We start from the raw sequence: 14,497 nt of genomic DNA on the forward strand, positions 1-14,497 counted from the left end.
CAATCTAATCTATGAATATAGTCTCTGCTTTCGGATTCTGAATCTTGACGCAAATACGCGACTTTTGATGCCGCTATCGACATGTCCGACCCGAATTTTAAGTGCAGGACTTAAGTTGAAATTTTAATAAATTTGGATATTAAAAAGCTTATATTTCATAAACTAAGAGTTTCCTAGAGTTGCGGATGATAATTTTGTGATTTTTAGGGATCTGGCTGACAAATTGAACCAGACTTCTATCTGGATTTATCTGGCTCAAATCGTTGTTGTTGCATTTACATCATGGTTCAACTATACATGGTTGGCTCATCTGTAAAGCAACAAAATATGTCTGTTCAAATTGTCAAAATCTGTGTATTGGTGTGGAATGGAAACATAAAACTTAGCAGTTTTTGTATGTGTAAGTAAAATGTTGCCAATGTGTTGGTTTCATTTTGAGTTTGCCGGGGCAGATCACAAACGTGAAAATTTCAGAAAAAGTATGAAAATTATTTGCGAAAAACGCTTTAAATATATTTTTTTTATTCCTAAAATTAAAATAAGCATAGAAAAAATTAAAAAACAGAAAATACTTAAAAAACATCGAAGTCTATGTGGCGCCGCTGAGATTCGAACCTACACACTTTGGGATTTTCTATAAAAATTGTGATCGGCATCTTAGCAAGCTCAACCACAATACTACCCAACGTTACGTTGACAAAATGCAGTGCTGTATTATTTGTTAAATGTATGAGTAAATTATCATTTTGGTGAATTTCGTCGATATGGCGAATAGTTTTTGTGACTTTCGTTTACTGAATACCGAAATCATCTCAAGTCACAAAAATTGTCTCTAAAGGAAAATCTCAAATTTAGAGACTTGAGATGAGACTGAATTACAGAATTCAGCCGTATTTTTTGACAGAAATAAAATTTTTAATTTTCGTTTTCGGATTCGGATTCGTCGTCCCGAGCATTGCACAGGTTTACAAGTATGATATATATGAGAGGGAAACAATTTCTTTCCCTTTCTAACACACGGCAGTTTGACACTTCGGTCAGTGTCAAACTAGCGTGGAACCCAGTGGAACCTGCGTGGAACATGAGTTTTGACACTGAACGAAGTGTCAAAATTACCGGGGTTGCTTCGTCGAAAGCGACACAGGGAAGCAAAAAAGGGATCGGAATATCAGATATGGGTTGCTGTGATGGTAAATTTCTTTTAACGAATTTAGTAGGAAATTTTAAGTCCACCCATGTGGGTCCTTCAGAAAATTATAAAAAAGTCTTCAATTGGGGTATCTGAGAACGCGTAGTTATTTCAGTATTAAGAATACAAACACGGGAGTTAAGTTTTTCTACCCGTTCAAAAGTTCTCCGCGAAAAACAGTTCGAAACCGAGGTCGACTGCAATAACCCGTCCAAAAAAAGCGGAAAGAAAAATGAATATACACGTTTTGTCCTGTTGTCAATAGTCCGAAGAGAAAAAGTATTTGAATTATTGGAAGCGAGGCTGTTAACTGGTTAATATTGAAATTGGATTGTGTGTGGTGAAGTGCAAGACGTGTTCACATGCAAAAAAGTTGGAATCTAGAAAAAACGTCTTCTCATTGTGTTTAAATTCTCTGTCATTGTGTTTAAATTCTCTGGTTGTGATTTGTGGACTGCATCGATTGTACATAACATTGTGAATGATAACTAAAGCGGCAGTTACCCACCGACGTGTGCCGTACGTACGGACGTTCGTCGTACGAAGCACGTTTGACCGAACTCTCAAGCCCGTAGGAATCAATGTGTGCGTCTGTGTACATGTACATAACATATTTGTGTGTGTATTGTTTACAGACAAGCACTGTTGCCATTGACCATTTTGCATGCATGCTTATGGAAACATCAACTTTTTCCAATTTAATTTTTGATGTTGTAAAAGGCTGGAATTAATATTAAATAAATATAAATATTAAATAAATATAAATCTGCACTTTTACATAATTATTTTCACAATTTTTCAAACTTAATTAGGTGTTTTTGCATAAAACTGCAAACGGTCAAAAATTATCGCACAAAAGTTTACTAGGCAGCTCTGTCTAGTGAGAGAGCGATCAGCTGACACGTTCTTACGGAAAAAATCAAAATTGTTTTGATTTCTACGTTCCGGGCTACGTACGTACGGGCTACGTACGTACGGGCGTTGCACGTCGGTGAGTTTTCGTTTACATTGCACACTCATAAGATAGGTCGTGTCAGCTGACACGTTTTTGGTACGTACGTTCGTGAGTAACTACCGCATAAATATGGCAGCACTATATTGAATTCCTGTTCGTTCCGCCATGCCCTGCCCTTTCCCATTTTTATCCGGCATTGCAATCGTTTTACAAGTTATTTGTTGATAAAATACAATTGTAATCGCTGTGTAATAATTTATCAATATACAAAATGTCAAAAGCACATCCGCCAGAGTTGAAAAAGTAAGTATAGCCTGTGACGGCTTCTATACAAATATATAAAAAATATTTTTATATTGTTTAACCAATTGTTTGCCGGCCGCAGGTATATGGACAAACGAATGCTGCTAAAATTGAATGGCGGGCGCTCTGTTGCGGGAATTTTGCGTGGTTTCGATCCATTCATGAACGTAGTGCTCGACGAAACGGTAGAAGAGTGCAAGGATAGTACGAGGAACAACATTGGAATGGTGGTAAATGTCTAGCGATTCGAAATAAATGCCACCAAGATAGTGAAAGATTTATGTACACAATTTCCTTTCAGGTCATTCGTGGTAACAGCATTGTGATGGTGGAAGCGCTTGATCGGGTATAATTGTGAAGGGACAACTCATTCTACTTATTTTATTAATTATAAAAGTAACTGAAAAAATTAAAAACATATTTTTATATTCATACGCAACAAGACTAGGTCGGTAAGAGGTGCAAGCGCATTTGTGGGCTATGAACTCAACTGGTTGCAGTAACCCACCGCTTTGCCTGACGTCCCAAAAATAGGCGGAAGAGCACTTTAGTCAATTGCAGCATTCAGTTTGTATATGACCCAAACGAGCAGATAAATAAATTTTTTTAAGGGCACGTATGTACGTTCGGGGACTCAAGGGTTTTCAAAAATCGTCGTCGGAACCTCTCGTTTTGACCCGCGGTTTAGAAACCATATTGAACATCCACGTCGATGGCACTACGCTACCGACTGTCCTACACCCCAAAATCTTGGGTGTGAAGTTTGATCAGGATCTACATTTTGGTGCGCACGCAACCGCAATTGTTCCAAGAATTCAGAGCCGTAATAAAATCCTCAAATCCCTTGCTGGCAGTACCTGGGGAAAAGATAAAGAAACGCTCTTGACCACATACAAAGCAATTAGCCAGCCGATTACGTGCTACGCGTCACCCATATGGTCGCCAAGCCTAAAAACCACCCACTGGAAGAAACTACAGGCCTGCCAAAATACTGCTCTCAGAATCGCCACGGGCTGTCTTCTTATGTCCCCAGAACACCATCTGCATAATGAGGCGAGAATACTCCCCATCAGGGAGAGAAATGAGATGCTGACCAAACAGTTTCTGTTGAATACCCAGAAACCTGGGCATCCCAACAGACATCTGATTGACGAACCAGCACCGCCTAGGGGCCTAAGGAGTCATCTCCGTAAGCATTTTGAGGAAATACGGCACCTGAGAACCCAGCCGTATGAAGCAGAAAAACACAAGCAGGTCCTTGGTGAACTCCATAGACAGGCGTCGGACCTTTATGTCGGGAATTGCCCGGTGAATCCAGTACTTGAAGAAAAATATCCAGAACTCGCAGAAGAGGAACGCATACTCCCCAGGGAAACGCGTGTCACTCTTGCTCAACTTCGTTCTGGATACTGTAACAGGTTAAACTCTTACCTATCCAGAATCAACCCCGACATACAAAATGTATGCCCTGCTTGCAATGTGTCCCCACATGACACCAACCATCTCTTTAATTGTAATGTGGAACCAACGCCTCTAACACCCCTTTCCTTATGGTCCACCCCTGTTGAAACGGCAAGTTTCCTTGGACTCCCGTTAGAGGATATTGATGACAATTTGTGATCGGTCGCGGCTATTAGGTGGGGCGAGCATTGCTACAACAACAACAACCCGCGGTTTAGAATATACCCGCGGTAGGTATGCCTGTCGTAAGAGGCGACTAAAATATAAGATTCAAGGGGTGTAGCGCAACCCTTTCAGGTTGCCAGCGCAATATATAGCTTCTCCAAACCCAATTGTCAACCTCACCTATCCGTGAGAATCCAGTTTCATTAACAGCCGAGGCTCTGGCGATCCCGTGCTCATGGATCTAGGGAGTGGAAGGGCGGTATGGCCTAGAGGGTCGCATGTGGTCATAACAAATCGTTCGAGATGGTCGGGCTTGGCACCGGATCTGCATCCGGCAAAGGACCATCAACATCGATAACACTTCCTAAGGCGTTCGGGGAGTGTCCTTATCGCTACAACCCGCTTCTGGATTTTTTCAGACAGCGCATTATGGAGAAGAGGTTCAACCAGGTCCTACTTCTTCGTAGTTTGAGGCGGAATCGCTTTAATGGTAAAATCCTACCTGTGAAAACAGTTGGCGCTTATAAAACAGAAAATGTTTGCGAAGGATGTTTAGTGTATTCATTCTATCAACTAAAAGCAAATCTGACTAAACCGCTTCATCTAACACAAATAAAATAAATCTACGTAGACCCGTGCTCTACTGTTCCTAGGCAAGCCGGTACATTAAATTTATGAACACGCAAAAGATTTTAGTTTTTATCTTTTTATTGATGTAATGAAAGACTATTTTTCTTCTTTTTTTTTCAAACCAAAAGAAGCATCACTCCAACTGTTTGAACTGACCGAACTAATTTTTGAACCCTTTATTTACTATTAGTTTTTTTATTAAGATTACTTCGAGATAACGAGCGGTCCTGTCTGTTTTGCCGCATCACGTTGCTTGCTCACAATCTGATTGGCAATACGATCTAAGTCACGCTGACCAATGGGAGTAAGTTTACGACCACCATCGGGATGCTTCTCTATAAGGCGTGCGTGCTCCAAAGACTGTAAAGCTTTGCGCGCAGCGCCATCAGCAGCACGGCAAAAATGTGATGGATGGACACCATTACGTTTGCGACCACCATAAATTTTTGTAATTGAGCCAACACCAGCTGGACTGCGATGGTACAAATGACGCAAAATTGATGCGCAACGAATGTAAAACCAATCTGGATCAGATGGTGCCAACTCCTTGTATTTGGCAGTCTTGATAATGTCCATTTGATCGGGCACCTTCAATTTGCCAGTCCTATGGTGTGAAATAAAACAAGCCACTTTAGTACACATTTATGCTGCACTGATCTCAACGAATTATATACTTACTTCTTCAGGAAGACGGCTACAGCCTTAACAACGGCATGTTGATCAATATCCTTAACTGTAACACCAGGCATCTGTAAAGGAAAAACGGTAAATGTCAATTAGTTCACATGGAGCAAGTCACATTTCATTTGCTGACGCGTAGCCACCGCGAGTTTTCAAAATACGTTCACAAAGAATGCATGTGCGCAAATTTTGATTTTCAGCTGTTGAACAGGATGAGGGTAACCCTTGGGCACATCACATTGCGAAAAGTTAATTGTAAATATGAAAATTTATTAATTTATTTAACATTTTGACAATAAAATCACCTTGCTTGACAAAGTATACCGGAAGAAAGAACATATTATAGTTAAGTTAGCTATGTTTACTGTGTGACAGGTCGTTCCACTATGAAGTTGGCTGCGGTTAATTAAAAGAAAAACAAATCACAACAAATTGATCACAGTTCACAGTTAAAATTTGATTGCTTTGCGTTTGTGCGTAGAGTTTGTGTGAATCTTTCTTTAACGAGCTTTAAAAAAATATAAAAATTGAATTATGAAAATTTTGTGATTGGAGAGGATAAGTCAGGATGTGAACGAAGCAATTATAAAAAATCGTTCTAGTTTAGCTGAAGTTTTAAGGTAAGTTCCTCAAACTAGTATGTACACACAAAAAATTTTGAAATAAAAAGTTGTAGTAGCATACCGGAGATCTTGTCGGCAGATTCACTTTCGTAGGCATCTTGGGATACGCATAAAAACAGTGATTGAAAATGCTATGCTCTATGTAACTTTGTTTGGTTGCTAGTGCTCCGGCTCTGATCATTAATATGCTTAGCATAAACAAGTAAAAGCTCTGCTACGATCTACGCTGTTCTTGTTGTTGCAGCAGTGCTTCTCCCTATCCAATAGGTGCGACCCGTTACAAATTGTCATCAATATCCTCTACGGGAGTCTAAGGAAACTGCAGTTTCAACAGGGGTGGACCATAATGATAGGGGTGTTAGAGGCGTTGGTTCCACAGTACAATTGGAGAGATGGTTGGTGTCATGTGGCGACACGTTACAAGCAGGATATATGTTTTGTATGTCGGGGTTGATTCTGGATATGTAAGAGTTAGCCTGTTAAAATATCCAGATCGAAGTTGAGCTAGAGTGACACGCGTTTCCCTAGGTAGTGTGCGTTCCCCTTCTGCAAGTTTATGGTATTGTTCTGTGGGCACAGGATTCACCGGGCAATTCCTGGTATAGAGTCCGACGCCTGTTTGTGGAGTTCACCGATGACCTGCTTGTGTTTTTTGGCTTAATACGGCTGTGTTCTCAGGTGCCCTATTTCCTCATAATGCTTACGGAGGTGACTCCTTAATCCCATTGTTGTTGTTGTTGTAGCAGTCCTTCGCCCGATCCAATAGGTGCGACCCATCACAAATCTTAATCAATATCCTCTAACGGAAGTCCAAGGAAATTTGCGGTTTCAACAGGGGTGGACAATAGTGAGAGGGGTGTTAGAGGCGTTGGTTCCACATTACAATTAAAAAGATTGTTGGTGTCATGTGGGGTCACATTGCAAGCGGGGCATACATTTTGTATGTCGGGGTTGATCTGGATATGTAAGAGGTTAACCTGTTACAGTATCCAGAACGAAGTTGAGCCAGAGTGACTCGCGTTTCCCCGGGGAGTATGCGTTCCTCTTCCGCAAGTTTTGGGTACTGTTTTTTGAGTACTGGATTCACCGGGCAATTCCTGGCATAAAGGTCCGACGCCTGTTTGTGGAGTTTACTGAGGACCTTCTTGTGTTTTTTGGCTTCATACGGCTGATTTTTCATGCGCCGTATTTCCTCGTAATGCTTACGGATATTACTCCTTAAGCCCCTGGGCGGTGTTGGCTCATCAATCAGATGTCTGTTCCCTGTTTCTGGGTATTCAACAGGAACTGTTTGGTTAGCATTTCATTTCTCTCCCTAATGGGGAGTATTCTCGCCTCATTATGTAGATGGTGTTCTGGGAACATAAGAAGACAACCCGTGGCGGTTTTAAGGGCAGTATTTTGGCAGGCCTGTAGCTTCTTTCAGTGGGTAGTTTTTAGGCTTGCCGACCTTATCGGGGACGCGTAGCATGCAATCGGCTGGCCAATTGCTTTGTAAGTGGTAATGAGCGTTTCTTTATATTTTCCCCAAGTACTGCCAGCAAGAGATTTTAGGATTTTATTACGGCTCTGGATTTTCGGTACAATTGCGGCTGCATGCTCACCAAAATGCAGATCCTGATCAAACGTGTTGTGTTTGTTGTTGTAGCGATAAGGTTGCTTCCCGAAGGCTTTGGGGAGTGTTATCGATGTGATGGTCCTTTGCCGGATACAGATCCGGTACGCTCCGGTAACACACCTCCATTAAGGTGCTAGCCCGACCATCTCGGGAACGATTTATATGACCACATTAAACCTTCAGCCCAATATTTTGGGGTGTAAGACAGTCGGTAGCGTAGTGCCATCGACGTGGATGTTCGAAATGGTCGACGTTTGGGACGTCCATGTTGTAAATAAGGTGACAGTGTCAGGTTTCGCGTGGTGAAGAAACTGGAGAGATCAGGGGGGTAGCTGTTTATTTTGTTGCAAAGCTCATCGAACTTTGGGCCTGGGCCTGTGGCCATTATTGTGCAGTCATCGGCGTAGGAAGCGATAGTAACTCCTTCATCTGCATAATGAGGCGAGAATACTCCCCATCAGGGAGAGAAATGAGATGCTGACCAAACAGTTTCTGTTGAATACCCAGAAACCTGGGCATCCCAACAGACATCTGATTGACGAACCAGCACCGCCTAGGGGCCTAAGGAGTCATCTCCGTAAGCATTTTGAGGAAATACGGCACCTGAGAACCCAGCCTTATGAAGCGAAAAAACACATGCAGGTCCTTGGTGAACTTGAAGAAAAATATCCAGAACTCGCGGAAGAGGAACGCATACTCCACAGGGAAACGCGTGTCACTCTTGCTCAACTTCGTTCTGGATACTGTAACAGGCTAAACTCTTACCTATCCAGAATCAACCCCGACATACAAAATGTATGCCCCGCTTGCAATGTGTCCCCACATGACACCAACCATCTCTTTAATTGTAATGTGGAACCAACGCCTCTAACACCCCTTTCCTTATGGTCCACCCCTGTTGAAACGGCAAGTTTCCTTGGACTCCCGTTAGAGGATATTGATGACAATTTGTGATCGGTCGCGGCTATTAGGTGGTGCGAGCATTGCTACAACAACAACAACAACAACAACATAGTAACTCCTTCTGGTTGCTAAGGTAGCTTTCATATATAGAAGTTAAACAAAAGTGGGGATAGAACAACACCCTGTGGCACCCCTTGTTTAATTTTCTTGGTTTGGATGTTGCGTTCCTAAATTTTACCGATGCCTGCCGGCCACCCAGATAATTTGCCGGAAGGGTAGACCCTTCCAGGTCTCGCAGTAACGTGCCATGGTTGACCGTATCAAAAGCTTTTGATAGGTCTAGCGCAACGAGTACTGTTCTATGGTGGGGGTTTTAATTTAAACCGCAATTTATCTGGGTGCTAATGGCATTTAGCGTGGTGGTAGTGTTATGAATTTTTCTAAAGCCATTCTGATGACAGGCTAGTTGCAAATTTTCTTTGAAATACGAGAGCAAAATGGCTTCAAGCATCTTGGCTATTTCGGGTCATTCCGCTTATTTACTACTAGGTGTGTATCGCTTCTATTATGTGCCTTAGGTGTCTGCTGCTTCTTGTATTGTATATCCCGGTTTGAATCGATCCCTTGTCGCAGTTTGAACTATATAAGCCTTGTTTCCAATATACTTATTGGCTTTTTTGCTGTTTCTGCTTCTGTGGAACAGCCTTCGAGGCTTCGTAGTTACCATATTTTATCTACAATGACATTACGCGCTCTTCCCCATTCTGAATTTCTCGTTACGACGTAGTATGTGCTTTACACACATTATACACACCCTCCCCAGCAAACATTCTGAGTCATAAAGGAAGCTGTGTCTCATTATATCTGTTCTTAGTACACCAAATGCATTTAGAAACTTAAGCTAAAAAAGTAATAAAAATATCATTAAAGATCAAAATTAACTCAATAAAAAGTGATGCTCTGATATAAGCTACGTTATATTTTGGAGCGGAGCAAATAGCAGAATAAAAACTTTAAAGGAAACGCCTTTGTGGTGGAGCAAGAAAATTTAATGCTATTTGGTATGTTGAACAATGTTATGCAGAGCTTTGCCTTTTCTCTTATTTTTGTTGTTTGAACAACCAACACGTATATATTCTGAAACAGTTGTTATTTATTTAGTGAAATCAAACTTCTTCCACCATTCAGCAAACATTTTAACCTTCGCGATACTATTTTGCTCTTTTTGAGGTTTACGCCATTTATTTGCATCCAATTCCAACATGCCACCAATAATTTCCTAAGAAAAGAAAAGTAGATAAAAACCACTAATTATAAAAAAAAATGCTTACCAAAGCAAAATTTTGAGGGAAACGATCCTCATCTTCAATGACATGCGCAAACCCCATTTCCATACCAAAATTAACCCAAAAATATGGTAAACCCTTTGGTATACTATTGCGTAACCCCTTGCCATCACGGCCTAACGTTACCAACTGTTTGTTAACACTCCATTCAAGCTCGGATTCTTCAACGGCTTTTTTAAAGTAGAATGGTGCCATTTCTGCCTCCGCTTCCGATATGGGTATACAATGTAAACTCAAATGTGGACGTCGTTGAAGACGTGTAGCGATTTCACAAAACACAACATCTTTTTGCTGTGCCGCAAACATTTGTGTGAGCGCTTTTCGAAAATCGTTCATTTCCGACCATGTATTCTCATCCAGTTCTATACAACAACTCACATGTTGTGTTATACTAATAATACAGTGTCCTGGTTGCATGCCAATATGCCATGGTAAAGCGATATAAACTTGCTCCCCCATGGATACCAGCAAACTTTTATCCATTTTCTTTGAATCAAAGCAATACTTGCAGTTATCTAATTGCGCAGTTAACCGTTGATGTTCCATAACTGCGCGTTGCATTTCTTTACGATCGATGGAAGATTGTGCAACATCTTTGCGTACTTCATCAGCGAATATATCATCTAAATCATCATTGGGAATCTTATGTTTACCAGCAATTTTAGCGAATTCTAAATTTGCATCACCAGCACTTGTATACTTTTCGCGCTCAAACTATGTGTGTAAATCGAAATTGTTAGTAAATTCCATTTATATATAAAACCGTTATAAATTGACTCACCATTTGCTTAATGTCGTATTTATCATCATCGGGAAAGTAACGCATACGCTCACCTTTCGCATGGGTTTCAAGACGTCGCTGCTTCTTGCGTGCTTTACGCCCACCATACAATTCACGTTCATCAACAGTACGTGCTGTTGTGGCTTGTGACAGTGGGCGTGTATTGCCCCGTTCATCAGTACGTGTAAGCAAAATATGTTCATCTTCGGCTGTTGTATCTTTGTTGTTGCCTCTATCTAACTCTGCTGGCTGTGCAAGTTTTCGCTCCTTAAAAGCTGCACGATTCTTTCTTGCGTCTTCCAGTTTTTGCTTAAGCTCTGCTGCCAATTCATCGTTGCCCATAATTTCGGCCTTTAACAGTTTCGCACCCATTTCATTCATTTGCTGATCAGTTAAAAAGCTTCTAGCCGTGTGGGATTTTTCTGTCTCCACCCCCTCGCTACTGCTTTCCGAGCTGTAAATGGACAATTTCGCAGCACTTGCTTTCTGGCCTAAATGTAAGTTATCGGCGGGTTGCTTGTGCCAACTTTTTGTTGGACCACCACTACCTCTAGCTTTACTTGCTGCAGCAGTTGCAAAGGCTTTGGCTAACTGCTCATCATCGCTGTCATCTTTTTCTTCGTTAGGCTTTTTAAAACCTGGCAAACCCGTTCCCATCGTTTTCCAGTAAGGATTTAATTCGCGCGTGCTTTTGGCAGGGTCATAAGCTTCGCAGTGTTTCTGTTGTGCAGTCTCTTTTTCTTTGCGCTCTTTGCTAAACGTCTTTAAGAGCAGTGGATCAGTCATCCAACTGTCGCGCTGCAATTGTGATGTTGATAAGCTCGTGGTGATTGCCGGCGGTTTTTCCACCCATTTTTCAAGTTCATCACTATCACTATCAATTTGAATATCATTTTTATTCAATTTATTTTTAACCTTTTTTGTTAGATCACTTCCAAATGAGCTTTTACGTTTATGTTTAAGTTCTTTTTTTAGTTTTTTGGGTAGGTCTTCTTCAGACGAACTGTTTGAGCTACTACTACTGCTGCTAGAATCCGACGAAGAGCTTGAGTCAGAAGTAGTTGTATTTTCTTTACGCTTTTTCTTTAGATTTTTCGTATTTGGTTTACTTGATTTCGCTTTTTTATCATCTGAGGTGCTATCATCGCTTGGCATATCCCAGGAGTCCGATCCTGAAGATGAATATTCTTTCTTCTTCCTTTTCTTCTTTTTGGATGAAGTACTCGGGTCATCTGTAGAGCTATCGTCACTACCGATCTCTGAGGTATCGGGATCTGACTCTGAAGAAGTACACTTCTTTTTTTTCTTTTTATTCTTACTACTTTTCTTTGCCTTCGCTTTTTCTTTCCTTTTCTTTGATCTCTTAGATTTGCTCGCCTTTTTACCAAGTTTATTAATTTTTGCTGCCACTGCAGGCAACATCCAATTGCCTTCCCCGCGTAGCTCCTGTGCAGCTTCACGCTGTAATCTTTGCTCCCTACGCAGCTTGGCCTTATTTTTAAAACAGTAGGAATAAATAAATTTGTAGCTCTAATATGCCCTCATTTTTTTGTTTTGAAACTCATAAATACCTGGTCAAGCATTTGTTCTCGCGCCTCTCGCAGCTGTTGACGTATGCGCTCCTTTTCTTTAGCGCTTTCGAATTTTACGAAGTCCATACTGTTTGTTATCCACGTAGTTAGTAATTTAAAATGGGATTACTATTGTTTTCCTCTGGTTTTCAAATTTATAATTAAAATTATAATTTTACAAACTCGCACATCGCAGACTTCAACTTACGGCCATATTATGTATCATTGTAAACCTTAACAAGTAGCGCAACTAACAGCTGGTCGCTCAAAATTAGCACACAAAATTTAAGTTAAATATTTAAACAGACATAAATTTTGCTAATTTTGGAATATATAGCACTTAAATTAAATGTAAGGCGCGATAACCTCCGAAGATCTTTTAGGCCGAGCTTCTCTTCCAATTTGCGTCGTGCTCCTTTTAGTTTTTCCTACAAATTGGCTGGACGCGACCTATATATTTTATGCCGAATCCGAATGCATTGTTTACTATATAGTTTGGCACATTGTTTACTATATAGTTTGGCAGCTTAATTCGAGGTTATGTTGCAAATAGAGTGGAAGGCACTCGCAGGCCGTGAAAATAGGCACTCGAATGAAGTGGAATGAAGAACAGTAGGAAGACCAGAGTTGCATTGGATCAATCATTCCATCAATATTAAAGATAAATTTTGAAAAAAATATTAAATACTTGAGTATAAGCAAACATTTTCTTTGAATTACTGCAATTAAGGTGTCCTAGATGCTATATATTCCAAAATTATAACATTTTATGTCTGTTTAAAAATTTAACTTCAATTTCCCTAAGATTTCCGTAATATGGCCAATAGTGATGTTTGTATGTGTGTGCAAATTTTGAGCGATCAGCTGTTAGTTGCGCTACTTGGTAAAGTTTACAATGTCCGAATGGCATCTGCAAGGCAGATGATTTTTCACTGAGAAGCTTTTCAAGGCAAAAATACACTCGGAGTGCTTGCCAAGTCACGCTTATTTCTAAGTCTTCTAATAAAAAAAAACTTATTTCCAAAATTTTGGTGTTGCTTTGGCCGAGGCTAGGACTCAGGATCTTCGGCGTGGTAGGCATAGCACGCTAACACCACCCCACGGCAGCCGCATTTAGATCAGCTTTATTGATTTATTTACTAGGGGGAAAAAGCGCCAGTGCTTTCTTTACCAAAGATAAGGAGCACTGGTAACATTGTAAATTTTACCAAGTAGCGCAACTAACATCTGATCGGTGAAAATTCGCACATTCACACGCACAGTTCACGACTCAGTTTCAAAACAAAACTTTAGATTATTTAATTCAAATTGTAAAGTGGGATAATCCTTACAAATTTATGTATACAGAATATATATGGCGTTTTTGTTGTTATTAAAACAATAGTTTTATTTATATTAAAGCTTTTATCATTTTTTTTTAACTTTGAAAAATCTCCGAACACCATTCCTTCATTATATGACATTCGACTGCCTAGTCCACTGCCTTCCACTCTATTCGCAACATAACCTCTACTTAAGCTGCCAAACTATAGAGTAAACAATGACTGGTAAGAACACCTTTGGCTCGCTTTTTTTTTTTTTTTTTTTTTTTGTTGCATACATTCGAAAGGAATTACTTTGACTCACTTAAAGCTTATAGATAATTAACACTAGATTAATTTCGTAAGATTAGTTAACGTAAGGAATTTATTAATTTTGTCTATGGATCCAACATCTGGAGTTTTTAACAATCTGGTAGGGCTTATTTTGCCAAATAAGTTTGCCAGACCATTTTTTAATTTTACTATTAAAATTCTCCATAGAGTGCGTGTTATCCCTCCGCCGCCGTGAAAGCATAGCGATTTGAACAAATTTGGTACAATTGTACTAAATCATCGATATCAAACTTTCACCTTTCAGTCACAAATATCACCAAAGCAGCGAAAACTTCGTTAATGCTTAACCAAAGAGGATACAAATAATAATAATAATAATTTTGTCTTGGATTCCCAACTAGAAAAACTGACGAAACTTTATCGGAAAAATACAAAACCATTTTCTACCATGAAAAAGTGAGATAACTATTTCCCCAAACATTTTTAACAATAAAACAATGGCGCTTAGTCATAGTCAAAATAAAATAGGTTTGAAATTTAGTTGCAGCTTTTTGACATAGTTTTCTATTAACTATCTGTCAAAAAAGCTGAAACTAAATATAAAACCTATTTTATTTTGATTTATGACTATCCGCCAATTTGTTTTCATCATTGTAAATTCATACAAGTGGCGAAT

At 40.0% G+C, this 14,497-nt stretch overlaps 3 protein-coding genes across 4 annotated transcripts; 1 reads left to right on the forward strand and 2 right to left on the reverse strand.

Annotated features, from left to right (window-relative positions):
* Nucleotides 1-2,291: 2,291 nt before the first annotated feature.
* On the forward strand, nucleotides 2,292-2,863 carry SNRPG (small nuclear ribonucleoprotein G). Its single transcript, XM_067778681.1, has 3 exons — nucleotides 2,292-2,447; nucleotides 2,530-2,677; nucleotides 2,749-2,863. The coding sequence occupies exons 1-3, from the start codon at nucleotides 2,416-2,418 to the stop codon at nucleotides 2,797-2,799; spliced, it is 231 nt and encodes a 76-aa protein (XP_067634782.1). The 5' UTR covers nucleotides 2,292-2,415; the 3' UTR covers nucleotides 2,800-2,863.
* A 1,900-nt stretch (nucleotides 2,864-4,763) lies between these two features.
* On the reverse strand, nucleotides 4,764-5,774 carry RpS19a (Ribosomal protein S19a). Its single transcript, XM_067780666.1, has 3 exons — nucleotides 5,690-5,774; nucleotides 5,382-5,452; nucleotides 4,764-5,307 (listed from the first exon to the last, which is right to left on the reverse strand). Exons 2-3 carry the CDS (start codon nucleotides 5,450-5,452, stop codon nucleotides 4,908-4,910), a joined length of 471 nt encoding a protein of 156 aa, XP_067636767.1. The 5' UTR covers nucleotides 5,690-5,774; the 3' UTR covers nucleotides 4,764-4,907.
* A 3,619-nt stretch (nucleotides 5,775-9,393) lies between these two features.
* On the reverse strand, nucleotides 9,394-12,727 carry LOC137247723 (CWF19-like protein 2 homolog). Of its 2 annotated transcripts, XM_067778683.1 has the most exons (5): nucleotides 12,435-12,727; nucleotides 12,227-12,368; nucleotides 10,656-12,146; nucleotides 9,860-10,588; nucleotides 9,394-9,807 (listed from the first exon to the last, which is right to left on the reverse strand). In XM_067778683.1, the coding sequence occupies exons 2-5, from the start codon at nucleotides 12,311-12,313 to the stop codon at nucleotides 9,682-9,684; spliced, it is 2,433 nt and encodes an 810-aa protein (XP_067634784.1). In that variant the 5' UTR covers nucleotides 12,314-12,368; nucleotides 12,435-12,727; the 3' UTR covers nucleotides 9,394-9,681. The 2 variants fall into 2 exon arrangements, with proteins under 2 accessions (XP_067634784.1, XP_067634783.1); XM_067778682.1 differs by having other exon boundaries at nucleotides 12,227-12,727.
* Nucleotides 12,728-14,497: the final 1,770 nt, after the last annotated feature.

This window comes from Eurosta solidaginis, chromosome 4 (genome assembly GCF_040869045.1).
Source record: "Eurosta solidaginis isolate ZX-2024a chromosome 4, ASM4086904v1, whole genome shotgun sequence".
Lineage (NCBI taxonomy): Eukaryota > Metazoa > Arthropoda > Insecta > Diptera > Tephritidae > Eurosta > Eurosta solidaginis.